This window comes from Pygoscelis adeliae, unplaced genomic scaffold, assembly GCF_000699105.1.
Source record: "Pygoscelis adeliae isolate BGI_AS28 unplaced genomic scaffold, ASM69910v1 Scaffold75, whole genome shotgun sequence".
NCBI classification, from domain to species: domain Eukaryota; kingdom Metazoa; phylum Chordata; class Aves; order Sphenisciformes; family Spheniscidae; genus Pygoscelis; species Pygoscelis adeliae.
In genome coordinates this window covers 4,650,689-4,676,602 of record NW_008824772.1, presented here as the reverse complement: position 1 = coordinate 4,676,602, position 25,914 = coordinate 4,650,689, and the positions used below count along the sequence as shown (strand labels likewise).

Genomic DNA, 25,914 nt, shown 5'->3' with positions numbered 1-25,914 from the left:
GAGAAGGGACGTCTGTCACCTTCATTAATCTTATCTGGGGATTGCTCTGAAACAAAGCGTTTCGTGAGCCTGAACAAAAACACCGGGGGAGCGCTCGGCGGCGAATTCTTTTGCACGCTCCCTTTTTGTTTTGTATGATTTCCAACATTTCTGGCAAAAACATTTCCTCTGACTGTTTTCCTTCTAGAAACAGCCTCTTCCAGACAGGGCTGCTTTGCCACTATTTAACTGGGTAGACACAAGGCTATTTAAAACACAGAGCTGGAACATTAGCAAAACACTTGTCTCATTCCAAGACAAGCAGGGAAGGGGAGGGTGCACATCCCCGGGGTGCAACCTTGCTCGTCCCCGGGAGGTTTATGCCTGCGTCATGCCGATTTGTGCTGAATTTAAGGCTTCTGGGGATGGAGTCTGTGACAAAATCTGACAAGATTTTTTAGAAGCCGCTAGTTCACAGGCTTCAGTATTTATGATTTTTGGCTGCTGGCTCTCGCGCACTCTGCGGTCAGCAGTTTAATTATTTACCAGGCTATATACAGCACTGTTCAAGCAGCAACCATCAAATCCGACATTTTGATAATGCGAGGGTAATTGGGTTATTTTTTTTTTCCTCCCACCAGCTCAAACCCCCTATTCTGCTGGGAGATGCAGAGTCATAGCTCTGCTGGATTGGCTTCCCGCCACCTCGCTGCTCCTTTAAAACCCCATACCTCCCATTGAAGGAACTCGGTGTCCTGTTCGCCAGGAGGACGTCAATGTTTCTATGGAAACTCTTCCCAAAGATTCTCGCTCTGCGCTTGCCGCCGCTGCGTATTGTATGACCGGCTTTGTACACTGCAATTCATTATTGAGGCTGTGACGAAAGGGAGCAGCTTTCTGTCCAAAGGGAAAAAGCATTAAAAAAAAAAAAACCCAAACAAAAAAACCTACGCCCCCCCCCACCTTAATATTAATAAAATAAGCCACTAAAACCAAAGGTGCTAAAGCTGTTTGGTATTTGAGTTATGAATGGAATCTGCTCGCCTGTGCTTCTTGCAATGAAAAATACCCTTTCCTGAATAATTAGCTCAGCTGAAGAAGCTTATAAATTCTACGTAAGGTCCTTTTTCTTCCGAGTAGCTAGGGGAAAATTTTCCACCTCTCGCCATCACAATCACGATGATGGATGAGTGTCACACAGGTAACAAATGGGCCTGAACAAGAACCCTGTGCATGAACTGCTTTGAGCACAGGGGAGGCTCAGATCCAGGCTCAGATTTCGCATTTGAATTAACGTCTGCGAAGGGGGCGCAGAATTAATAGGCTGAAGGAAGATTCACATTAATTTCCCATTTTCCTCAATAACAGGAAATTGCTGGGACCAGCGGAGAATGTGTTGATGGCGTTTAGGTACACCTCCCTTACTAATTACGTCCAAAGGTGGCCAGATCGCTAACCCTTCTGCAAATGAGCACCGGGTATTACGTATTAGGAAGGCAGAAGGTCTGGATTTTGTTCCCACTTCTATCGTAGATTTGCTGTTATTTTATATTCAGAGGAAACTGTTAACTTTGAAAATCTGGAATTTCTAGGTGCTGGTCTGAAGGAGCCTGGGACCCAATTCTCAGCAGGGCTGGGAAACCTTAACTCCCGCTGGAAGCAGCGGCAGGCTCTCGGCATCTCAGGAAATCAGATTGCAGGTGTCCCAAAGCAGCTCCCCCGAAATCGAGGCACTCAACTAGTGACACTTGCAGAAGGGCAACCCCTTAACCCAGCAGAAGTCTGAGATCTCTTGAAGAAAAACATTACGTTCACACACTATGCTGGGAAATGGCACTGAGTAAAAACCTGAGTAAAGACGAGGATAAGAGGAGACAAGTATTTTATTTTTAAACCTTATGAATTTCTGAGTAGTTCTGCTTTGCACTTTTCTACGGAGGAAGGCAGGGTTGGGAAAATAGGAATTTCAAACTCTGCTAGCTGCCTGATACTGTGCTAAAGACTTGTATTACCTTTAATTGATGTTTCTGAGTGCATCCTCATTGATTTACTCCAGCCGCGCTCTTTATGCAGAGAACATTCTATTCTCAGAGTGTAATCTAGACCCATGCAAACAATATAGATGTTTCCTGATAACATAATTTAGAAAGAGGAGATGTAATTACTGCCTATGCTGAATACACAGCATCTCTGTGCTTGCCAGCGCACCGCGAACCCGTGACCCCTTTCAGAATCCGTACAGGGAGAAACTCCCAAATCCTTCAATGTGGTTCTCATTTTGCTGAAAGCCTTTTCCATCTTATTAAATACGCTGGCCCTCGTGCCTTTGATTTTTAGCTTCCTAACGATAGCTCATGCTGAAATTATTTAGAAGGATCTCAAAGGCTCTCACAGATGAAATTCAGGGATCATTCCTGCGGAAATGTGTCTATTCGTGGAAGAGGGGACAGCAGCAACGTGGACATCTGCTGCGGAGGAATGGGGAGGGGACCAGGCACGTTCTCCCTGGGGTAGCTTGTTCTTTTAAGAAGTGCAGCGAAGCAGGTTCTTGCTTTTAAGGACTTCTCTTAAATACTTGAAGAGGAGGTTGGAACTCATCCGACCTGCTCCAAGAAAAAGTCTGCTTGCCTATACGTAGTCCAATTGCTGTGATTTAAGATGAGAAGTTGGAGTGCTTTGGTCTTACAAATCATCCCATAAGCACTACGTTTCATTCTCTTCTCGCTGATGGAAGGGCGTACAGGTGAGACGTTACAATCTGAATTTTCATCTCTGGGTCAAACCTGTCTCAGTTCAGTAGTGGCTGGAGAGCATTGCCCCAAGGTGGGGTTTTATGTGAAATAAGCACGTGTCCCTCTACTGCATGGTCAGTTGAGATCCATATCACAGAAAAATCACCACTGTTATTGCTCCCTGTATCAGCTGCCTCAGGAAAAAATAAAATAATAAATTAAAAAAAAAAAATCAATGACTGAATTGGCCCTGGAGACTCAATAACTCTCCTCTCATTTAGAGAGTGGTCTCCCTGAACACTTTTCCACATTGCAAAGCCACCACATAATGGAACAATTCAGCTCAACTGACAGCCTCGGCGAAAATAGCCCCGGAGCTGCACGGGGAGATAGGAGAGGTGTTGTAGGTTAGCGCCGAGGTGCTTGGCAGGACTGTCAGCGGGAACCATGCCCACACTGAAAGAGTTTTTCAAATGACTTCAGCGAGACCAGAATTAGCTCGTAAGCCTGATGCAATGATTCAGTGCGAAGCCCTTTTGTATTTTGAGTTCCTGCTCATCAGGTATCGGCTTCTGCCCATATTCTGCAGCAGTGGTGGCAGCTTTCCCGTTGGCACCGACAGTTAATGAATGGGTACGCCTTGGGTCTGGGACCTCCTGCCGGAGGAGAAGCCCCAACTCTGCAGTCTGTTTCCTTGCTGGGATCTGATGGAGCCTAAATTTAATTTGCCCTATGACCCTGGGTAAAGCCCAGCTACAGGTAAAAAGCATTTACTGTTTAAAAGTCTTTAAACATGGTCCTAAATAGGTCTTAAGAACCAAAGGTGCATATTGCAATTACACATCAGTAGCTGGATTGGACACGGGGGGAGCAAAAGAGTTCAGCAACCACTGGGATCAAGAGAGAGCAAGGAGACCAACTTCAGGGAAAACAACAGCAACCAAAAACGTTATGAGCCCGCAGAAAATACAAGAAAAGAGGAACCAGTTTACAGAAATGAGGGTAAATACTACTGGCAGTGTTAGTCTTTTCGTCTTCATACCACTACCTATCCTCCCAAATCCCCTGTCTGGTGGGACCGGACAACCCAGAGGGTTTGGTTTAAAACCAGTTCAGGTTAATTCTGCAGAATCAGCATGGGTGAGACTAAACCATACAGCTCATGACATAACAATTTTACCCTGTTCATGCGAAGAAACCCTACGCAAGTTTAATCCGTTTTTTGGTTGTTTGTTTTTGTTTTTGTTTTTTTTTAAAGCCATTTTCTAATAAAGCAGAAGAGCAGATAAATTAATGACAGAGAGGAACCAGAGGTGAAAGTTGAGAAAAATATGTATAAATACATTTATTTTTAAATGTTTTAATTTAAAGTCACAGGAAAACCATTCACTGTGTACAGTTCCTGGGGTTTCTTTAAACAGGGAAAGAAGATTAAAGTACTAATCTCTGCCGATTTCCCTGTATAGCAGCAAAAATGAGTGTGGCTAGAAAGACTGACCTATGAGAAAAGATTAAGAGCAGCTAAATTTGTATAGCTTGGCTAAGCAACAACAGCGAATGAGGGACGCCCTGGCAGGGTGCAGAAACAGAGAAAATGGAGTATTATTTGGAAAGACAACAGAGTTAGGGGATGAAAATTAAAGAAAGGTCAGGCAGAACACTAGAAAAATGTCCTTTAAGGCTCTGGCATGTATTTTAAGCAATGAAAGCAATGGTACTCTGAAAATATAAGCACTGGGCTGAACTAAACGCTGGTGCGAGGTTCGCTGGATGCGACCAGTGACTTTAAGTGCTTCTATTCTTGAGTTTCCAAAGCAAATCACCTTTAGAAAAGTGACAGTTCAGTTCGTACTATAAATCACTGCTTCTCAAGCTAGGCATCCAGCAGCCACTGATCATTTCTTAAAATCTTGAGCAAAAATAAACCACAAGGAACAATCCTGTGCTCTGAGGGAATGGACAAGCTAATCTAATACATCTTTGTCATCTCTGGTTTCCATGACAGTTGCATAATCAGACATTTATGTAAGTAGAGGTTTCCTCCTTAAATAGCAGCCTATGATCGCATGTGCACCTACGATATAACCCATTTGAATGGAAATGACGTGCCAGTCATGTGTAAAACTAATTTTTTAATGCTTCTGTCTTATTTTTATTTATTTATTGTGGCAAATCAGCCTGGAGAGTACTGCTCACACATGACTAACTTCTTGTTGTAGTCTTCTTGTGGTCCAAAAATAACCATGGTCCCCAGGTCTGATGAAAAGCCAGGCTCCACGCTTGCTCAGCGATTCAGTATGGAAAGCGACTGCGTATTCCCAAATCCCGAGCCCAGTGCAGCGCCTAAACCAGCAGCCTTCAAGCAGCTCTAATCTGCCAAGGTTACTGGTTGCCCTCAGACACTGTTTCAGGTTTGCCAGGAGGTCGGGATTTCCTCGCCACATCCCTCCCGCAAAGGACCGGAGCGAGGGCTGTGATGGGAGAGCTCCGAAGGTTTGTCTTGGCCAAACTGGCATTCTTCAGGACAGGAGGAAAATGCCCAGGGCAGCTCTGCTCCCACTGCAGAGGCATCCTCAAGGCTGCTCTGAGCTCATGCCTATGCAGAGTATCATAAAGCAGTGCCAAAAATACAGATGTCTTCCCATATGCGATATTAATCGAAATGAAGAAAAGCAGACCCGGTCTGTGAAATCTCAGTCCCACTCTCACCTAAGTTCATGTAATAAGAGTGAAATGCAAGCAAAAGTAACTGCAGATAAATCTGCTTGCAAAAACAAAAAAAATTAAAAAAAAATCCGCTACCTGGAAGAAGTGGGTTTTATCTAAAGGCTGCAGACATCAGCAGTCTAGGGAGTTGATCCCAGTAGGCAAATAGTTCTTAATATGGATATTCTGGGGTATCAGAGACTCTTCAAAACCTATTCAGAAGCCGTGTCCGGTTAGTTGATCCTGAAATGTAAGTGGCCCTTCTATCAGACCGTCCTTTTAGTACCTTTTTGCATCACTCTGCATCAGCCACCGTATGCAAAAATATCCCCCGAGAAGAGGAAAACAGGCAAGAACAGAAATCTCATCCGTTCTGCCAGCCTTTGCAGCCTCAAATTTGTGGGGCTCTTGCCAGCCTCTAAATGTTGCAGTGCCTTCTCTCAGAGATCCTACTATTAGAATAACACAAAGTATATTATGGACTATTGTTCCCAATGTCAAACAATCAGCAAAAATATCTCCGCTTGCTCCTCAGCCTAATCTCCCTTCTCCCACCGAAACTGATTTAGTAACACAGATAGCGAAAAATAGGGTGGATTGGGGCTTGCAAGTGATTGTCAATTGGATTTTGTAAACCCAGCAGTGTCTCGGAGCAGGCTTCAATTTTCCCTGAACCCCCTGCAGCTCCTATTAGCCTCGATAACTGGTTCTAATTTTGGCCAGGACATTTGCCCAGATTTGTGAAGGGGGGGGTTCATTTGCCTGTGCAAAGTGACTCCTACCTCCATGCAGCAAACCTAGGCTGTGTAATGGCTTAATTACACCGAGCATTACCGCTCCGTATAGCTGGGCTCTGACGCACATTACGTAACTGGATTGTTAATGCTTTTTATATGTTGGCGGAACTGAAATTAAAAGAGGAAATTATTCTCCTGATGCTCAACTCTAATCCCCATCTGTCTGTGTTTTTACTTTTCTGCACTTGCAAAGCTCCCTGATCAAAAGGTCTTGAGTAGATTCCAGATTTCCAATTTAGTTTGCTTATGCAACCCAAAATATTATGGCAGTCTTTCCTGGGGGCGATTAAGCATATATTTTCAGTTCCTCCAATTCTCTCTGTTCCAAGAGCACTAAAAATGGCATAAAGCTTTAGCTCATTCCATACCGTTAGCACCACAAACAACTTGTTTTTTTTTTTTTTAAATACTTTTAAAAAAAGATAGGAATAGCCAAGAGCTTTGCAGAGAAAGAATATATTCTGAAAAAAATGCGATTTGCTAAATGTCCCCCATGCCTCGGCAAAAAAAAGCAGGGAGCCTATACTGGTAGAGCCGCGCAGCCAAGGCAAACAAGAGGGGACTGGGCAGGCGAGGAGGGAGCTACATCTTCGACAACCAGGGCAGGTTCCTGAATCCAAAAAACCAGAGAGCTCTTTGGATCTAGACTTCTGCTTTGCCCCATCCTAAGGATGAGCGTCGGCTGGACAGCTGGGAATAGATCTGATCTTTCTTGTGGTACTTGGATCATCCCCATCTGAAAATTGGCAGCAATTTTTTGTCCATTTACTCTTCCTCCCCAGTCCCCAGCCCTTCACCCGGTGCTAGAACTACGCGATCAGCAGCTGGTTTTATTTGAGGAGATGAGGAGACTCCTTACACTGGAAAAATGTATCTTTTACCCAAAGCGCCAGCGAATGAACCCAAAGCACCCCTGCAACAGGCGTGTTTCATCATCCCTTTGGCTTCCAAGCGCAGGACGGGAGCCGGCACCCATGATGCTCATCCGTACCCCGCATGACCTTGACGCTGCGGCACGGGAGCAGACGGCAGGGAGGATGCTTGGTGCAATTTGTGTTGGGCGCACTGTTCTTAAAGAGATTTTTTTATTTTAAATGCAGAAGGGAAGTCTTTATTTACCCACGGCTGATGAGTGCCTGCTCGCATGGGTGACGGTGCCTGATGCACCAGATAACAACGCACGGGATGGTGTCACCCCTTCTGGCCACCGGTACTGCGTTTATGGCAGCTATTGAATGACTGCATCACGGTGCAGCTCCGGATCAAAAATTTGAATGGCACTTTTTTCAAATTTGGATTAGGGAAGCTGTGATTTAAGGCTGTTGCTGAATCCCAGAAAATACTGAATTCTGGCTCAACCAGGACTTGAAGCCTTTCTGCTTTCCAGGATAATTTGATTTGAGAGTCCGAGCGCTGCCAATCTCCTAGGTTTCAGAGAAACTCAGCACAAGAGATGCCCAGGAACTGAATAGGTGATCTCAGGGGAAGCCCCGCTGATCCCAACCTGCCTGGTTTTGCTGGACTTGGCGTCAGACCATCTCTTTTGACAAACCGCCAAACTCTACCCAGAACATCTCCAGCCTGAGCCTTCCCTCCAGTGAGGTCTAGTCTTAAACACACCAACACGCTTGAAGCCTTAGAGCAGAAGGAGTGTTGTAGAAACTACCACCACAACAGGCACATCCAGCGAAGGGAATAGGGCTCAGACGTACTCAGCAAAGCAGCTCTGGTCAAATCACACGAGCCATTTATTATTTGTATTTCAGCAACACCCACAGGCTTCAGGCAGGGACCTGCACTCTGCATGTACAACAACATCCAAATATAGAGCAACCACAAAGCTTCACTCACTTGAAAAGCATCCCTCCCTTCCCTGCCCTGGCAACAGTCCCTCCAGCCCCAAACTGGGGAGGACGGTGTGGGACAGCCTGTGCCACCGGGGAGGAGCCGCTCTTGCTTTTACCAGAAATAGGAACATTTTAAGGATTTTTTTTTTTTTTTAATGTTTTTAGCAGTGTGACAGATCCACCAGTTCTAGAAAGGCAGAAAAGCATCTGCCAGAGCTGCTCAGGTTACAGGTTTGGGGAGTATTTAAGCATATGGTAAAAATCCCTTGTCTCTGGTTAAAGCGAAGCACGTGTTTAAATGCTTTGCTGAGCAGAGGTGGACTTAAGGACATACCTAGCTTCAGGCATGTGCTTAACTACTTTGTAAAATTAAACTGAAGATAATCAAGTGCTTTTGCTGAATCAGGCCTGAGTGCTCCTCAAACCCCCATCCTCTTAAGCAAGGCATCTTTCATCAACATTTAATTGGAAAACATGCTCAGAAAATACCATTAAAAAAAATGTTAAAGAGCCAGGAGCCTTTAGAGAATGGAAATAAATAACTAAAAAAATCTGAGGAAATCATTAAACTGCACAAGCCAGCAGTGGGCTTTAAAAAGAAACTTTGACTTGTGCTAGTTCAGCATTTGCATGTAGATGAAAGATGCTTCAGCTCCAGGGACCTGATTTGTGATGGATTTTTTTCCCCCAAACTCATGCCACACATGCTGCCACCAGGTCAGGCAGGTTCAGCCTCACATATTTACCCTTCGGTCCAGCCCAAAAGCAGGTTATTTTGCAAATCGAGGTGGGAGGAACCCTGCCGGTAACCGACGCGCCCTGGGGCAGGCTGTGCGTATGCCCCTGGGTGCGCGGGGGGCTCCGTTCGGGAGAGGTCCCTGATCAAATGTTGCTGCTCTCAGCGGAGAGCACCCTGCGTATAAATAACCCCAGATCCCCTTACTTTGTGACCTTCATTTCTCAGCCCTGCCAGGCCAGCTCTGTGCAAATCAAAACTTGCCGTATTCACACCTCTGTCCCAGACAAGCATCCGTGTGTTTTCAGACTCCTATCCCAGCACGGGGTGATGGTGATGCCCCCCCCCCAGGAACTGGCCCCCCCAAAGCGGCCGCGTGGCAGCAAGGGGAATCATCTTCAGATGAGCATGGCTCAATCAGATTCAGCTTCGGCGCCGTTGGGGTGGTTTGCCAGGAGATGGGGCGTACAGCAGGGTCTTAACCAGCGTGGAAAAGGTTTGGTAAACGGGGTTTGCACGTTCTCAGATGCCTTAATACAAAATAGTAAAGTTTAGGTAGAGTTTATGTGAAATGGAGCTGTGCTTTGCAAACCTTTACTTTTTTTTTTTATGGGTCTTTTGAATGCTAAACTCACTGCAGATAAAGTTATTGAAGTGCACACAACGCAGATCATGGCCTCTCCCCCTCCCCAGACTTTCATCAAGAGGAGATTTCCTGGTTAGACTTAGACTTTCAAATCTTAGGCCAGGCTGGCAGCGTTTCAAGTCAACTTGGGCTGATTTGGAGCTTGGATGCAAAAACTCAGTGACCCGAAACAGAAGGAAACGTGGCTGGTCCCGCATTGGGCTGAACCGAAAATGCCCCGCTGCCCCAGCCGCTGAGCTTCGGCGCAAGCTCGCTGTGAGCACGCAGGTTGCGTGCGCCCGAGGCACCCAGGAGAAAAGGGCGTCCTGAAAAACAACACCACAGCCAAATACCTGCCTGAGCACTCACACGGCCTTATTATCATTTATGGTCCATGCAGCGTTCCTCAACAGCTCAAGAAGAAAATGTTATTTCTTTAGGAGACTTGCATTTCCTATTGACTGTAATTGCCCAAATAAATCTCAAGTGCTAGCACAGCTGATCTGTTGTTTTTCCCTCACCATAAAGTGTCTACCACCAGGCGTTTTCCTCAAAATTTGATTTTGAAATTTTATCAGAATAACAATGAAAATTAATAATGTATAATTCCTTCCTGAGCAATCTGTTGTAAATATTTAAAGGCTTAAAAAAAAAAAAAAATCAAGGTTACCATTGGTACCGCTAAACCGCACGGTGCTTTTCTATCCCATTGCTGGAGTGGCATAAATCCACAATTTTTTTTTTTTTTTTTTTGCACAGATGCTTGGGGAAATGCAAACTTTAAGATTTGCTCGATGCCAGTGTTTCCCAGCGTTGGCTTTAAGATTCCCAGCTCCCACAGACATTCCCGGCAGCACAAGGTTTTGCAGAAGGCCAGTGAAAAGGAGACCCGTGCAGCCACTTACTTAAACACTCCCAGGACTCGTAGCTGTTACTCATTAGCAGTACCCGTCAGCTCTACGAGTGGCAGAGCAGAACACTCGAGTGCATGTTCACATTTGCCACTGCAGGAAAACCCTGTTTTGAAGCCGTGGTGGTGTCTCATGGAAAAGCTTTTGGGATACAAGAATCATAGAACAGTTTGGGTTGGAAGGGACCTCTAAAGGTCACCTAGTCCAACCCCCCTGCCGTGGGCAGGGACATCTTCAACTTGATCAGGTCGCTCAGAGCCCCGTCCAACCTGCCCGGGAATGTTTCCAGGGATGGGGCATCCCCCACCTCTCTGGGCAACCTCCTCAGCGTGAAACATTTCTTCCTTATATCTAGTCTAAATCTACCCCCCTTTAGTTTAAAGCCATTCCCCCTTGTCCTGTCACAACAGGCCCTGCTAAAAAGCTTGCCACCATCTTTTTTATAAGCCCCCTTTAAGTACTGATAGGTACCCATCGTTCAGTGACCCTTTCCATACGGGACATGGGCTTCAACACCAGGTCTCTGGTAAACCCACCGGCCATCACCCCTTCAGCATCCAAACCCAACAAGAAGTGCTAGGTAACAAACTTCTGAGTACGTGGAAAAGTGAAACATCCAAAAAATGGCCTTGAAAAGTTCATGGACTTCTGGGTTTGTGCCTTCAGACCCAGGCTGACGCGCGCGCAGGGGTAACGCGTGTTACACGGCGCTGATCCGAGAGCAGGGAATGGCTAAGGCTGGGCAGGGTGGGCACGCACGTGCCGCTTGCCAGGGCTGCAGTTAAAACCCCCACCCTGAAGACAGGAGTACGAGCAGATGGCAGCGTTTTCTGCCTGCCAGCAGTTCTTGAAGGCTTAAAAGCTTTGCTTTGGTTTTAAAAATGCTTCTTTCAGCACTGTCCATGCCCAGGGACTTTTTTACATTAAAATAAAAATAAAAAATATATCTTTTAAAAGTTGAAAGAAAAAGGGCAGAAGTTCTCTTCCCTCATTTGAATTCCTCATTCAAGCGATAATTCCTCATTGAAGGAATAATATACACAACTTTTTAAATTATTTTTTTTAATTGAATGCTGTAAGCACACCATACTTTTCAGGTGATGTTTCTTCACAGCCAGGACTTTGGAGCTGTGCCTGTTTAAGAAACCAGAGCATTCAGGTGAAACCTGGGTTACTCAGCATTTATTTGGACAAGTAGGTTTCAAAAACAGGTATTTTGCAACTCTGTCACTGTCAGTTTGAGACTGGAGCTGTGCTGCGTTTCGGCCGTGCCTGCTTCTGGCAAGAAACATCAGCGGGATCTGGGCAAGCTCCGGCTGTGCTTTAAGCACAAACTCTTCTTCACGGGGCTCTTAATTTCTCTATAATTGACAACCTTCAATCTTGGTAACACTGAGCTGCTGCTGGATAACGAACAGCCATCGGGGTCTGAATGGGCCAGTGTTGTGCTCTGCAACTTCAAAGTCATTTTAAATAGTGAGACTGCTTGTGCTGTTTGGGATCTCAGAGGGAATCCCAGCTCATCCCAGAAATATTTCCATCGCTTGCTTGCCCTGACCACCCTGTGAACCCGGGAGGTCTGGCAGGTCCAGCGGGGTTTTTGTGCTAGTGCCAAAGTGGAGGTCAGCATGGTGATACCTGCCCAGAGATCGGATATCGGACAGGGTTATTTAGGAAAACATTTTCACTTTTTTTCCCCCCCCAGATAAATAATGAAGGATCTACTAAATTGGAAGCTGTGACCATGCTCGCTGGCTCGACTGTGACATTTTTAAAACAGCACCATAACATTAAAAAAAAAACCCCAAAACCCCAAACCCCAACACTATTCAGTGTAAACCTTACTTTGGAGGTTTTTCATTCTTATTAAAAACTGCAAAATATTGATATCCCAGGTCAGACTGTGACTGCTGGAAATACTGTGCAACTGTATTTCAGATAATTTAAAAATGCTTCCAAAAAGCAATAGATAGGATACTGAAGCAAGCTATGAAACTTCCTATCAAAGAACTTCCTTTATTTTCCCCTTCGTCCCTGGCACCACCACTTTTAACCTACCCTAAACCAGCAGTGAGGAGAAACCGATGCGGCGTGGGCACCTCTGCATTTCCCGGGAGGGGTAACCACATCGCAGCCCCCGGGGGACCTGCCTTGGAAATGCTGTATTTGAAACAGAGCCCTAAAGTAGCGCAACCCCTTGGATAAATATAGTTGTGTAAAGGCAGTTTATTCTCCTGCAAGAGCAAGCGAAGTTGCAGCTGCCCCGAGGACTTTTCCCAGACTTCGGCTCTGGATCAGTCCTCAGTGTCCAGCCTGGTGGGAGCAGCATTTCAGTGCTCGGGTAAAACCCGTTATTTCCCGTAGGAAAAGCACTGATCCCTCTAGAAGGCCATGATCTGCTTCACACACACCTTTTATATCACTAGAAACCACCACAGCTGGACATGCAATATTTGTCACCGCCAGTTATAATATAGACCCTTTCACGTAGAGGCAGTTAAAAAAAAAATCCACGCTGCCCTTTCCTGCTGCAAAATAAATACGTTGGTACAAGCGTCTCAAATCCCCATTGCCATTTGCACACAAATGTTAGCAAGAATAGCTAAAGTGGAAGAACAACAATCTTTTCCTTTCCTTTCTCCTGGAATTAATTTCCAATGCATTGGGCTTTAAAATTGCTTGATAGCAAAGTCTAAAAGAAGTATGTCTTCAGGATGGTCTGGGTGTAATCTAACGGTGTTGTAAATCTATCAAAACCAACAGAAACTGTTATTTGTATTTTTCTGTGTTCACAGGGAAAAACATTACATACCGAGATAAACTGAACTATTCTCTTTGAACTTCTTCTTTGTTTGAATTAAATACTGTGGAAGCCAGCAAGTTAATCACACTGCAAAATGCATCAGGTTTGCAAGATTAGATTTTTTTTTAAAATGAGCAAGTGTTCCTTGTGATAACTTGGGGAATTATACTTTCTGAATGGTGGGAAAATACACAATTATGTCACATCCCCAAACTAAACACACTATTCAGGAAATACAATTTAAAAAAAAAATAATAATCTCTTTCTTTGCTTCTATACTGGAGAACTTCAGTTGGGGATTATAATTCCTTTTGACATGTTCTTTCTTAATGATTTGCTCCTATTCATGTTTCTTTTACAGCATTTTCTGAATTGTTTTAGGTATTTGGATCCAACTTCTTAACTTGGAAAATGTATTTTTCCCCTTATAGAGTAACACTGCATCTTAAAACACTTTCTGTTTTATGTTATGAAGCAGATACTCTTGACATCACTATTAATGCCTCGTGGTGCAATTAACCAGCTTGCCGCGTTTCCGAGGATAATTGCTATTTCTGATAACGGTAAATCACTCGTTTCCATTGATCGGCAAGTCTCGGGTGGGCTGGAGGTCGGCCGCTCTCCGATCCTGTCTTCGCAATCCAAGCCCCAGCGCTGCAAAACCTGCCTCCGAGCCTTGCAAGAAGAGACCAGAGCCGTGAGTCCGACCTCTCCCAGCGCCCTCAAACCTCTGCCTTTATTTTGTACCCTTCGGGCAATCCCCCACCCTTCTCTTGCCATGTTGACAGCGCAACTTTTTCCCTGTAACAGCCTCAGCTAGGATGCAACGTACACACAAACCAGTAATGGGCAACTGGGCTTGATTAGGGCTGTGGGAAAAAGCTGAGCATCTTTCTGCAGAGCTTTCCGCGCAGCAGCCGGCATTGTTTAGCTTTGAACCTCTCAGATTAAACTTCTCTGCAAAATTTATTTTGATGGGGATTTTTCTCGTTGCATCAAAAAGCCATGCCAGCTTCGGGAAAAGCCAACCCGTTCCAATTGGAGGAGAAAAATGTGCAAGTTGCAAAACATGGCAAGTTTTTCAGGATGGAACGAGCCCAGATGGATTCTCCTGTTTCCTTTGCCAGAGGGAGAAGTGACTCAGAGCTCGTGCGTTTTATGGTGAAGGCTCAGCACCCTGCCACAACCACGGGCCCCAGGGGCAGGACTGGGACAAGAGAACGATGGCAGGGTTCGAAATCAGGCACTTTTCAAGTACTGGAGACCAAAGAACAGATCCCGACACATCAAAGTTGAAGGACAAGTATAGCTTTTGTTGCTCATTAGGAACGTCTGGGTTTTTTTCCAGAAATCGGCTCCTTGTTTCCTTAGTAACCCCTCTTGGTAGAAGTAAATGCACCTGAGCGTAGCTTAGCAATGGGAAATTTCTACATACGTTGCTGCATCCATTTCCACCCACTTGCGGTGTCTCCACAAGCTTCCATGTCAGCCCTGCCGTTACACGGTGTATGGGCTGATCGCTAGAGGAGTAGGTGCAGTTGGAGACTGAGAAGCCTGTTAACCAAAGTCTTAGCAAAGAACAAAAATAAACCCTCACCAGTCACCATTGCAAATGCTGCTCCCAAGGGATGGGAGAGATTGTACGCCGAGATGTATGCGCATAAGCCTGCCTACGCCTCTGTGTGGGAAGGGGTTTAATAGAGAGCCGAGAAAGAGCCTGCACGTAGGAGGAGAAAAGAGCAGATGTTAGCAGTGCCTTTTTGTTTTCCTGGATGGCGGGGAAGATGGAAAGGAGAGCTCCCCTTCTGCAGAAATAGAAGCTGAAGACGCTAGCTGCAGGAGACGGGTAAGGCTTTTTCCACTCGTCCAGGTTGGACTCAGAGGCGTTTGCAACAGCAGCATCCATGAGATGAGGACTTGGGGCTCACTGGCAGGACCACGCATTGACCATCCTGGAGCAGCAAGCATGGCACAAGTCTTGTTCCGAGATGTCTGGCTGGGAAATGACTTCTCACTGTGCTTATGGAGAGTGGAGCAGGTCCCCTTCACCCTCCCCCAGGGACTCTGGCGCTGGAGACAGTCACAAACTGGCCAGACTCAGTGTTTTAAACCAATGGTTCCTCCATCAGGAACCCGTTACCAGGTTTCTGAATATACCGATGGTTCCAGTTCCACTACAAAAACTTTGGTGACTTTCCAAAGAATCATCTCTCTCCCCAAAATAACCGTGTGGGATGCAAGTACATGTAATTCGACGTGTAACTCTCGAAGCAGGAGAGGGCTGGATAATTCACATCAGACATGCACGTTATGTTGCAGGGCCATACTATGGCATTTAATACCTTGAATTTTATGCCAGGCTGTTTCATAATCTACAATGCAAATTCCAGGTGGACGGCAGTGCCCGGCGAGCTGCCAGGCACACAAACCCTGCTCCTCCTACGAGCGGAGAGGCTCCTTTTCCGGAGAAAGGACTTGCAGGTCAGATACAAAGTGCAAGAGTCAGTCAGAACAGGAGCGGGTTGCGTCGGTGTGGAGCACAGGACTGGAAGTTAGGAGGGCCAAATAACGCCTGGACTTGCCACAAGTACCCTCTGTTATTTAGTTTGCACTATAGTAGCTTTTAGAAGCCCTGAAGTTAACCCTCAGCACCGTACTGCAGGGAGAGAGTCCCTGCTCAGATTTGAGAGTCTAAACATTGCACGGAGTTTCTCAGTGCCTCTGTAGTAGGTGCCTCACTCGGAGAAGGGCTGGGGCTGTGCAAATACGGCGGGAGTGCCTGGACTTTAAAAGCAGAGGCCATTTGGGTGTCAGACTAACTGCCCGAGCCATGTTTTTACATATACTGTTGTTAACTGGCAAAGGATGAGCGGGCTGCTCGCCCCATCGTTCAGCGCAGCGGCTTTGCGAAGCAGAGATACAGGGGCCCTTTAAAACTTGCGTGAATGAGGCTCTCATAAATTCCATATTTGAGAAACTCTGGCTGTATCCTTTGGTCATAAAAAGAAATTAAAACTGCATATAACATTCAGTACCCTGTAATCCCGCTGCACAGCCTTGTGCCTGCATAAATCAGAGCCTCTCATGAATATTGCACTGTACCTGCAGCTGCCTGACCCACATGTTTAAAAAAGATAAATAAAATGAAAACAAAGCGACAGTCACGTAAAGGCTTAACAAACAGCACCTGCTTTCTGAAAGCCTGAAAGGTCACCAAAAGCAACCTGAGAAGTACACAGATTTCAGGGACCTGATCAAAGCCTTAAAAGGAGGAGAGCGCATATTTTTTTCTTCCTCTCTCGCACCAGTGAAGAAAGCCCTGTAATACACAGCAAATCCTCTGGCAGGAGTTTTGTGGTCATGGAGAGGGACAAGCTGCAGAGGGTGGTGAGGAGCAAGGAAGAAAAGTTATTTTATAAGCCTTGGAGGGGGAGCAAGAACCGAGCTTCAACGGTAAAGTGCTTTTCCACCAGAAATAACTCACAAAAGTTTAGGATTTCAAATTTTGTCTTGGTTAAAGGTAAGGATCCACTCCGTTTTTATCTTTTAATTCCAAAATTTTACAGAATAAAAATCTAGCTTCTTGTCCAGCTCCAGAAGTGAGACCAGGGATAGCTGCTATTAGCAGCTGCCCCAGAGACCTAGAAAACACATCGCGGTGCTCAGGGGGTGGTTTCTGTTGCAGAATCTTCGGTAATGGGCAACAAAAAATTCAGCCAAGACATCCCCCACTGTCCCCTCCACCCTCCCCAGTTTGTTTGCTGCCCAGCAGGTCTCACTCCCAGAATTCATGCACGGGAACAGCACAAAAGCAGGTAGGTAAGAGACAGTGAAAAGCACGGTGTAAACCCACCTTCCCTGGACGGGTCAGAGACCACAGACCAAGATTGTCCCTCTCTGGCCATCTACTTGCTTTGCAACCTTTGCCAGGTTAGTTTGCTTCTGCCTCAGTTTCCCCACTTGTGAATAGTAAAGCTTTAGCTACTTCAAACTCCTTGGTGTCCACCAAGCATCCTAGAAGATACGTGAGCTTTGACCCGTATGATTTTACATAGTGCCTTGTATAGACTTGCTGCGTGCTACCTTCTGGCCAAACAGGGGATTTTTTTCTTTAACAACAGCAACCCCCCTTCAGCTCCTCACGCCACAGCTTCTCCTCCATCAACCAGCAACATGACGCAGCACTGTGCCCCCCCATTGCTGTATGGCAAAATCCCGAGCCTTAAAACATTAAGCAAAGGTTTGTACTGTAGCCAATGAATACCGTTAAAAGGGTACTGAATGCTTTTTCCATTGCCATTAATTGAGTGAAGAGAAAACAGACTTTGCTACTGTCATACAACATCAAAATAATTAGCTCAACTATAAATAGCTCAGCTTACTCACTTTTTTCTCTTCCTCTTTTTTTAAGGTCAAGACTGCAGCCAAAAGGAGTAGCAGCGCATCCCAGAAGAGCATCCCTCTCTTCTGCTTGGATCCAGACAAAACAGTGAGATGAGGAAGTGCATCTGTAATCAATGATCCCAAGGCCACCCAATTACATTATAATTAGAGAAATAATTAGTCCCATTTAGGTAAGAAGAGGGGGACAAGAGTGTTAGCAAGCCCACATCTATGCAAATTTGTGTTAGTTTAATTAATGAGCATTTTCAAACCAATTTTAGTTAAACTGCCTTTGTTTTCATTGGATGATGCTTCTGTATCAAGTTAACTTATTCTTTAATCACTCCAACATTAAGTAGAGCTTCTACACGAGTAAAATGAGTAGAACAAGCTGTGACACCAAGGCGTTTCCTTCACCTTAATTAAGGGGTTTCAAACCCCAAGCCGGTGGGAGCCCTGCCCTTGCATTTGCGGTTACTGACCCTCGTCCCCCCTGTCACTCATTAGGGGTTGTATCCTGAATATCCAGGTACCTCTGGATGGCATCGTATCAAGATACAGATAAAGAATAAGCAGTTGTAGCAACACTGAGCACAGTGCAGGCTCTTTTACTCTGCTCCTGGACATATCAAATAGACACAGCTGTAAGAAAGCTATTTACTGCTTGACCTAAATGGCAGCCACACCGTGTTCCCACACCTTTCCCGCTGCATTAGCGTTGCCATCATTTCAGAATTGTCACTGTGTTACAGCAAATAATATCTTCAGTAGCCAACAGATCAAATCCTCACTAGATGCGTGCAGCTTATGGTTGTGTTAGTTAGGAGAGGTCCCTGAAGTTCCTGTAAGGGTGCTCTAACAGGGCTGTTCGTGTGAGGTTATCGTTGTCCCCTGGGAAGCCCTGATGCTTGTGACTGCACTTAGGTATTAAACTCCTTTTGAGTGATGTTCATTTGGTGCAACACGCAGTCTCCGTTCCAGTCCGAGGGTTGCACAATGGTGTATTTAGATCCATCTCTAGCCACTGTATGAAACCTGAAATACTCCTTCGTAACTTCCCAACTCTTGGTAACATCATAAATCACAGAAGCCTAACTGTGCTCGCTCAGGGCCTTTCTGTAGCAGTGTGCAAGGGGGAACTGAAATCTCTCTCCACTGTTCAAAGCAAAAGAAGATTTTCCGCAATCACTGAGTTTTCACAGGGGCCAGTGGGAGTTAAATATCCAGCTTGAAAAATATATTTGCGCTCAGGCAGGTCTGGCAGGTCTTCAAGTGGATCCTGACCTACTCGCAGATATTTTTTCCTGCCTAGTCTCACATGCAACCATATTTTCCAGATACACTTATCTACCTGCCATATGCAATGATGTATAACCCCAAAGAAAGCAAAGTAGGTGATTACCTTTCCCCAGTCAAGTGCAGTAGAAAGGTCAGATTTAATATGAAGCTGAGGGGCGATGAAATGACACAGAAAATGTACAAAAATAGAGCGTAGCCACGCTGAAAGGCAAGCGTGTCTGCTCCTCCGGGCGAAGCGCCCAGCAGCACAAGCTCACCATTCATCTCTGCAGAGGCTATTGCTCCCTGGTGTTAGATTTGGGACACGGCTCCACTTCCACGGGAGGTACGTTTTTAGGAAGAACCTGCGAATTAAGCAGGTGAATCGTGTCCACCCGCGTGTCCTTCAGCCCCCCCAGAGAGCCCTCTCCTGCCAGCATCCCCTCCCAGCCCCGCCGCGGGCTGCGCCGGCCTCCGCGCAGAGCCAGTGACATCCAGCGGCCGCCCGGCTGCCTCGCCTGTCCCCGGGGAGGGGAGCTGGATTCCACTTGGATTGTCCCGGGCTTTTACGGTGGAAAAGATATTTTTCCCCAGTCCCACCCTTCCAATGGCTGGGGAGCTGCCGCACGTCGTATACGCGGTCCTGCAGTTACTTGTTTTCACCTTGGTAGTGTCTTTGTCTGAGCACGGCTGGACTCTTACAAAATAGGCAGATTGTTCGCGTAAATGGAAATAAATGTGCAGTGCAGCAGCTCCCTGCGTTCGGAGGAATACAGCGGCAGTGCCTCTGCATGCCCAAATGCAATGGGATAGTCCACAGCTTCCATATCTAAATTAGATTCTGCTACGCACATTTTTTTCTCCAAGTCCCCCCTAAAGCCCGCAGCAGATTTCAAGGAGAAATTCCGACCACTCACTAGGGTTCGAGCCCCAGATCCAAAGCACTTATGTTAAAGATTCAAGATCAGCCACAGAACATAAGAGCGCCTTTTAAAATAATTTCACACTTGAAAACTAGCTCCTGCTTTTACTCTCCCGCCTCATTTTTGAGTTCAGGATTCAAAGTGCCTTTCCAAACTCAGCTCCAGGCAGACCTGCTTGGATGGATAAAGGCCTTGAAGGTTATGGGGAAGACATCAGACCTGGAAGTGGTTATTCTTAAAATTAAGAAAGGAAAGTTTCTGATGCTGTCTATGATATGTCGGTAAGAAATAACGGAGAGTCGTTTCTTTTAAATACAAAGAAGTACTCGGTCATAGTATAACTTGTGATAGAGACATTATGAAAGTTATCAGATCAAAGTCCACATGCTAAATCTTTTTAATATTGAAGAGAAATGTAACAATTTACTGCCTGTGCTAAAGCCTGGGCTTCCTGGAAGTGTATCTTGCCTTGCTTCTGCTGCTCTGCATTCCCCGTATCTGCCATGAATCACAGACTAATAATAATTTTTTAAAGAATTACTTCTTTCCTAGGAATTCAGATCAATCCCAGTTAAAAGTGAACTCTCTGAATGTGCCAAATATTTAGATAATAAATCTAAAACCCAGCAGTGATCTGCTTCCTTTATCTACAGATATTGGGCGTGATCCAGATACCAGCACTCCCATCATCTCCTGCGGGCCCACGGTGTGCAGCTTATCAGGGGAGTTTTCAAGGAAAAAGAAAAATTACATGTAGAACCAAAAACATATTGCAAAAATCCACTAACAGCTAATTCTGGCCAGTTAGAAAATCAATATATGATCTAAACCGGTCATCTAGACCTTCCCTATTGAAAGTCTGCTTTCTAGCAGGGCCCTTTTGAGCACCCCCCCCTTCATCTGCAATGTCGCACCGCTAACCAAAGAGCTGGTTTCAAACCTCTTTAAGACCCGTATGAACAGTCTATGCCCCGCAGCAAGTTTGGCAGTCAGCACTTTAAAAAATAAACTCAGCTACAGAATGATGATTTGCATAGTGCATGGTGACTAAAATTAGCCTGCCTCGACTCCATCTCGAGAGGAAGTCTGACTTGCCACTGCAGTTTCAGGTTTCTTGGCTTTAGGAGAAATTCATAGCATCCGAGGAACACAGACGCGTCTTCTGTGCAGTCCTGCTCCTCTTGGCTGGCACTATTCTCCAAGGCTACATCTCAAAGCTGTCCTACAGCACCAGCAAAAGCCTTATTCTTCCTAACATGGGAAACCAGAGCATGCTGAAACCCGCGGAAGCCCTATTTTCAGTGTGAAAATGTTTAGAAGATGATTTATTAAGGAGAGAGTGCGTTGCAGGTCACAAGATGGTCTGTCCTGGATGTAGGAAGGATAAAACCTCTCTGACAGTTAATCGCCGCATGAGACAGGGGTTTCTTAAAGCAGAGGTGTGCTGAAAGGCGCTCTGCAGAAGACATACACAATGTACGGTTGTTTTAGGGTCGGTAGGTTAACCTTCATTAGCTGTTGGATTAACATGAGATACCCCAACTTGATTCTCAGTCATTGCCCCTCATCATCCTTGTGTAACAGCTCGTGTTCCTCTGTCATAATTTACTCTTGTGATTTGGCTGGCCAAACAGCTCACACGCTCGCTCTGTCTCATTTAATTCTGCAGATGAACGGATGTCCATGGGCAGTCACGCTAGTCCACCATTGATGTCTCCGACGAATTTAAATTATTCAGAAAGTCAGTCATCAGCTAAGTGCTAAGCTGTTTTTTTTTATTTCAGCTTGAGATGTGGCTATAGCTTCTCTCCCTGAGATGTATAAATAATTCATTTAGTTATGCAGTGGGATCGCTCAGGACCTGTGCTGCAGAGTGCTGCTTGCACAGATCCCCTTCTCACCTACTGCACGAACTCAGCTCAGCTCAACCATATTTCATCCCTCCTCCACAGTTTGGGGTTGGGGCCTGGGCCCTTGGACCACGTTTCTCAGGGTTTTGGTTCCTCTATCCCTGTGAGGTTCCGGATACCTTTGAATCTGAGATCATAGCTACCAGAGGTTCATAGCTTAATGCTTGCATTAAATTTGTGCAAAATAAACTTGCTGTACCAATGACCCAGTTAAGTATCGGTTTTTATATTTTATATGAACGTAAGCCAACATCGAATTTAATTTTCTGCTGTGTTGTAGAATTGAAAGGTAATGATTCACTCTTAAAAATACATTTAAAATGATTTAGTTACTACTTTGAATACAATATATGTCTTATGGAAGGAGCCCAGGGTAAAAGCTCACTGATGTGCAGAGTCCTGGCTGGTTGCAATTAGGAACAGAACAGCCCCATGACATGAAATCTGATGATACATTGAACTTCTGACCTATAGGAGAAATCTGATCATCACAACCCAGCTTCTTCTTCATTTCAGCTCTGTTCAGGAAAACAAAAGTCTTCATTCAACATTCAATTTTCTCCACCCTTCACCACTGGAATTTTTATGTGATCTGAATTAAATATGCCAGACTTTGACGGTAAAAGTTATAAGTGGCTAAGCGAAATCCATGGTGTCTTTCTGTTTCTTTAGCTATTGTCATTAAGCCTTGTGCTGATCTGATGAGGCCCTACAGGAAAAGGAGGTGCTACTGCATCCAACTTCACTGTGGTTTAAGCAGAATAAAATGCCGACTCTAGTATTACTGGATTATTTTTTTTCTGGACTGGAGGCAATCATTGCTTTCTGCCAACCGTAGCCACATTCTCTGCTCCTAAGTTTAAGAATTAATCCTGAAGTCCTTAGTCAGGATTCCTAATATCTGAGGCAAAGTTTGAGCAAGGCACAGCCTACCCAAAGTTTAATTACTATGCAGCGGTGGTGAGTTGGGGTAGAAGTACCCAATAACCTGCCGTGTGTCACAGCCATGGAGCTGACACCTCTGCAGTGTTGTGTGAAGATAATTAGGTCTTAAAAGACATGCCACCATGCTGGATGGAGTCCAGTTCAGCAGTCCTCCTTATCTGAGTTTCTGCTCAATTTTATGCACATATACTCTTTGCTGATCAACGGCCAACCTCCATGGGAGCCAAGAGTGCGTAAGAGGATGACGGCTTTACCCACCCACGCTTCTGATAAGCTAAAAACAGATTGAAGGTCTAAGTCAATTACACTTAAGCATGTGATAAAATTCTTTGCTAAACTGGGGCCTAAGTCAGTGTGATCTTAGGGTGGAACTCAAATAACTGCTCTTGCAGGAGGGAGAACGGGCACAAGAACGGAGCCAAAGGTTCTCCTGGGGTGATGGGCCGGGGTGAGCGGCAAGAGCCCAAACAAATGGGAAAACGGCGTGATCGGAGAGAAGGAGGGACTGTATGACTGGCTCCGTGGCTACGGCTTGGGAGGAGGAAATTCCTCGTCGGAACGTTGCCAGGAGGGTGAGGAAATTGCTTGCTTTTCTAAGCAGAAGCATCTAATAAAGGAGGGGTGAGAACAAAGGTTCTCGCCTGTGTTGTAGGCAGTGTTACTAAGACATAGTACTAGTGGCACTTTGAGTTGTGTTGTCTGAAATAGCACGCTTGCTTTAGACTTTTAAAAGTAGGGTGAAGTAATAGAGTTCTTCTCTCATAGCATCCACGATTGCCATTCAGGAGGTCTGTGGCAATGGCTTGTGTAGTTGAGAATAAAAATGGCCCAGGTCTAAGATATCAGTCCCAGATTTCATCTGAGGTTCTGGAGTCCAAGCGTTAGCCAAGTCCCTGGAGCTCCTCATCACACCAAGCTGCTTCTGCTGGGCTGCCTGCTCCCTGTTTCTGCACGCACTTTGGGGCTTGTTTAAACTTTCCTTGTTTAAAACGTGCTAAAACTTCTTCATCGTGAAATAAGGGAGAGTTTCTGTCCCTGTGAAAAGATGTGTGGGAAAAGCATGGAAGGACTAGAAAAGATTATCAACGCTTACATGTTTCAGGCTTTTGTCCCTTTTGGAAAATAAGTAAATTGCAATCTGGATCGAGGGGACCTTAGCTTCCCTGGAGAATATTCTAATACATCAGGAACTAAACGCTGAAATTGGTAGAGCTGTGTGTGCAAGAACCCAGCTTCACCACACACAAAGACACGTTAGATAGAGCCAAAAAATCTGTGAAAGACAGAACCAAACCACCTCCCAAAAATGACCCACTCCCCGCAAGGGGCCTTTTGGGCACTGTGCTGGCCGAAAAGAGGCTTGGAGCTGTGCAGAAAAGCTGTTTCTGGAGATATTCCTGCTACATGGAGGGAAAGAAGACTTCATGCCTGAAGGATCTCTGTGATTACATCTCCATTTCGTAGGCGCCATCTCAACTGGTTAGAACCTAAAAATGGTAACTACTGCTCAGAAGAGACAGCAGCCTCTTTTCTCCCCTTATACAAGAAAAAATTGTTTTTAACTGACTCTTCTAGATAAATAGCACTTAGAAGTAAGGGTGGTGCTTGTGATGAGTCTAGTGTAGGGGTTCGCAGTCACTTTTTATGCCAAGGATCACAAATTAATTAAGAAACTCTTGTCGCTTGGAAACTCTTCTATTCACAGTCGCATCAGATCGCTGTAGCAGTAACTTACATGGAAAAATAACATTAGGGATATTTTTATTTTTAGCTGTCTTAATGAAACATAGCAGATGGAAATAAAGAGGAGAAGCCCGTCCTATGTGACTAGCCATCTGTCTGGGGATCAGCAACAAGTATTTCATGGATCACAGCTAGAAAATTAGTGGGTAATTAATGTCAGTCTTCAAGCTACCTTACAGTTCTTCACTCTCTTTCTTCTACTCTATAGAGTGGCTTTCAAATGCCACTCATAACTTACCCAGCCATGAGAGACATGCTCATAACACCGCCCTTAGCACCTCACCATGAGCTCAGCTACCAAGATCCTAAAGATTATTCCAGTTGATCTAAATTTGCCTTAAATTCATTCACATCCTGCCCTCGGCTCTGTAGCACACCAGGCACTGGGACCACTCGGACCTGTACTAGGCATGCCATGGAAACCAGGTTACTGACTTGAACACAGAGGAAAGAGCTATTACCCAAAACTAATTTTTTGTGTTGAGTTTCTTACTGGCATGTAGCTTTTCCAAGTTCATTAACTAGCTAGTCTGGAATCTAGCTCTTCAAAACCGCTCCAATTACTTCTACGCACTGTTCAGCTGGAGGAAGCCTGTCTTGTTTAATGACATCCTAAACAGACACACAATCCTGAGCGCTGCTAAAGGTCACGCAGCCCGAGCTTTTGGAGATGAGATACTTATTCAGTGTTGTCATTATTGTACCCTCTCGGTGCTCACACATGCTGCATTACGGCTGCAGTTTGTTCTCCCTTTCCTTTTTGGGAAAATCGATGCCTTGTCACAAGAAAGTTTTTATATTTCACCTTTACAGAGTATCGCTTATTCTTCTCTGGTAACGGGATATTGTTATCAGGCTGCTTTAACTTTGTTTATTACCTCCATTCTGCCAGCTCCTGCAATTCACTTGATACTGTTTTGGTTATTTTTATGCTTTGGTTTAAGAACACTGTGCTCCAAGACTGCGCTTTAAGAAATGCCCCACGGAGCGGAGCCAAGGGAGTCATCAGCGTATTTACTGGACTGTTCTGAGCCCTACACGGTGCCTTAGGAAATACCTCTCTTCCTGGAAATCCATGGCTAGCTGGTAAAACTCTACTGTGTGGATAAACATAATTAATCTTCACAAAACCCTAGACATGCAATATCTGAACCTGACGTAGCAGGTGGAAATTGTGTTATTGCTCATACAAGGAAAGTTGCCCCACCGACAGAGCTTAAACCTAGGAAATCCTGTTTGTAAACCTGCTAGGTTTTTGGCTATGTCTTCTGTTGCTCTTGTGGCCCTTTATTTTTTCCTTCTGAATGGGTAAGCAATCCCAGTTTGCTGACAAATAACAAATATTTGCAAACACGTTTCGGTCTACCCTTTACAAGCTTCCAGGTACATTTACAAGTCGTGGAATTGTCCCCTTGACTCCGTGGCGATAACTTCACCGTCCCGTCCCTCTTCCTTCCAGCCCATCTTAGGTTAGCCGAAGGCACCGGTGCCGGCTGGGCTTGGCAGCGGGGGCCGAGCTGGCCGGCACGGCAGCTGGTCCTCTGCAGCATCGCACCCACCGAGGGCATCGGGGCTGGGGATTGGGATGTCAGTTAG

At 45.4% G+C, this 25,914-nt stretch overlaps 1 protein-coding gene and 1 long non-coding RNA gene across 2 annotated transcripts in view; one reads left to right on the top strand and one right to left on the bottom strand.

Moving 5' to 3' along the window:
- Positions 1-11,499: 11,499 nt before the first annotated feature.
- The window catches only part of LOC103916679, a 17,895-nt gene continuing 3,480 nt past the window's right edge, over positions 11,500-25,914 (bottom strand). The window contains exons 2-3 of the mRNA XM_009323732.1: positions 25,706-25,891; positions 11,500-11,971 (exon numbers count right to left, since the gene is read on the bottom strand). Of these exons, the coding sequence (XP_009322007.1) occupies positions 11,625-11,971; positions 25,706-25,891 (533 nt within the window). The 3' untranslated portion in view covers positions 11,500-11,624. The remainder of the gene's footprint in view (positions 11,972-25,705; positions 25,892-25,914) is intronic.
- LOC103916678 lies at positions 22,886-25,670 on the top strand. The gene is made up of 2 exons (XR_663598.1): positions 22,886-23,147; positions 25,263-25,670. It is a non-coding gene; the product is annotated as an uncharacterized LOC103916678 (long non-coding RNA).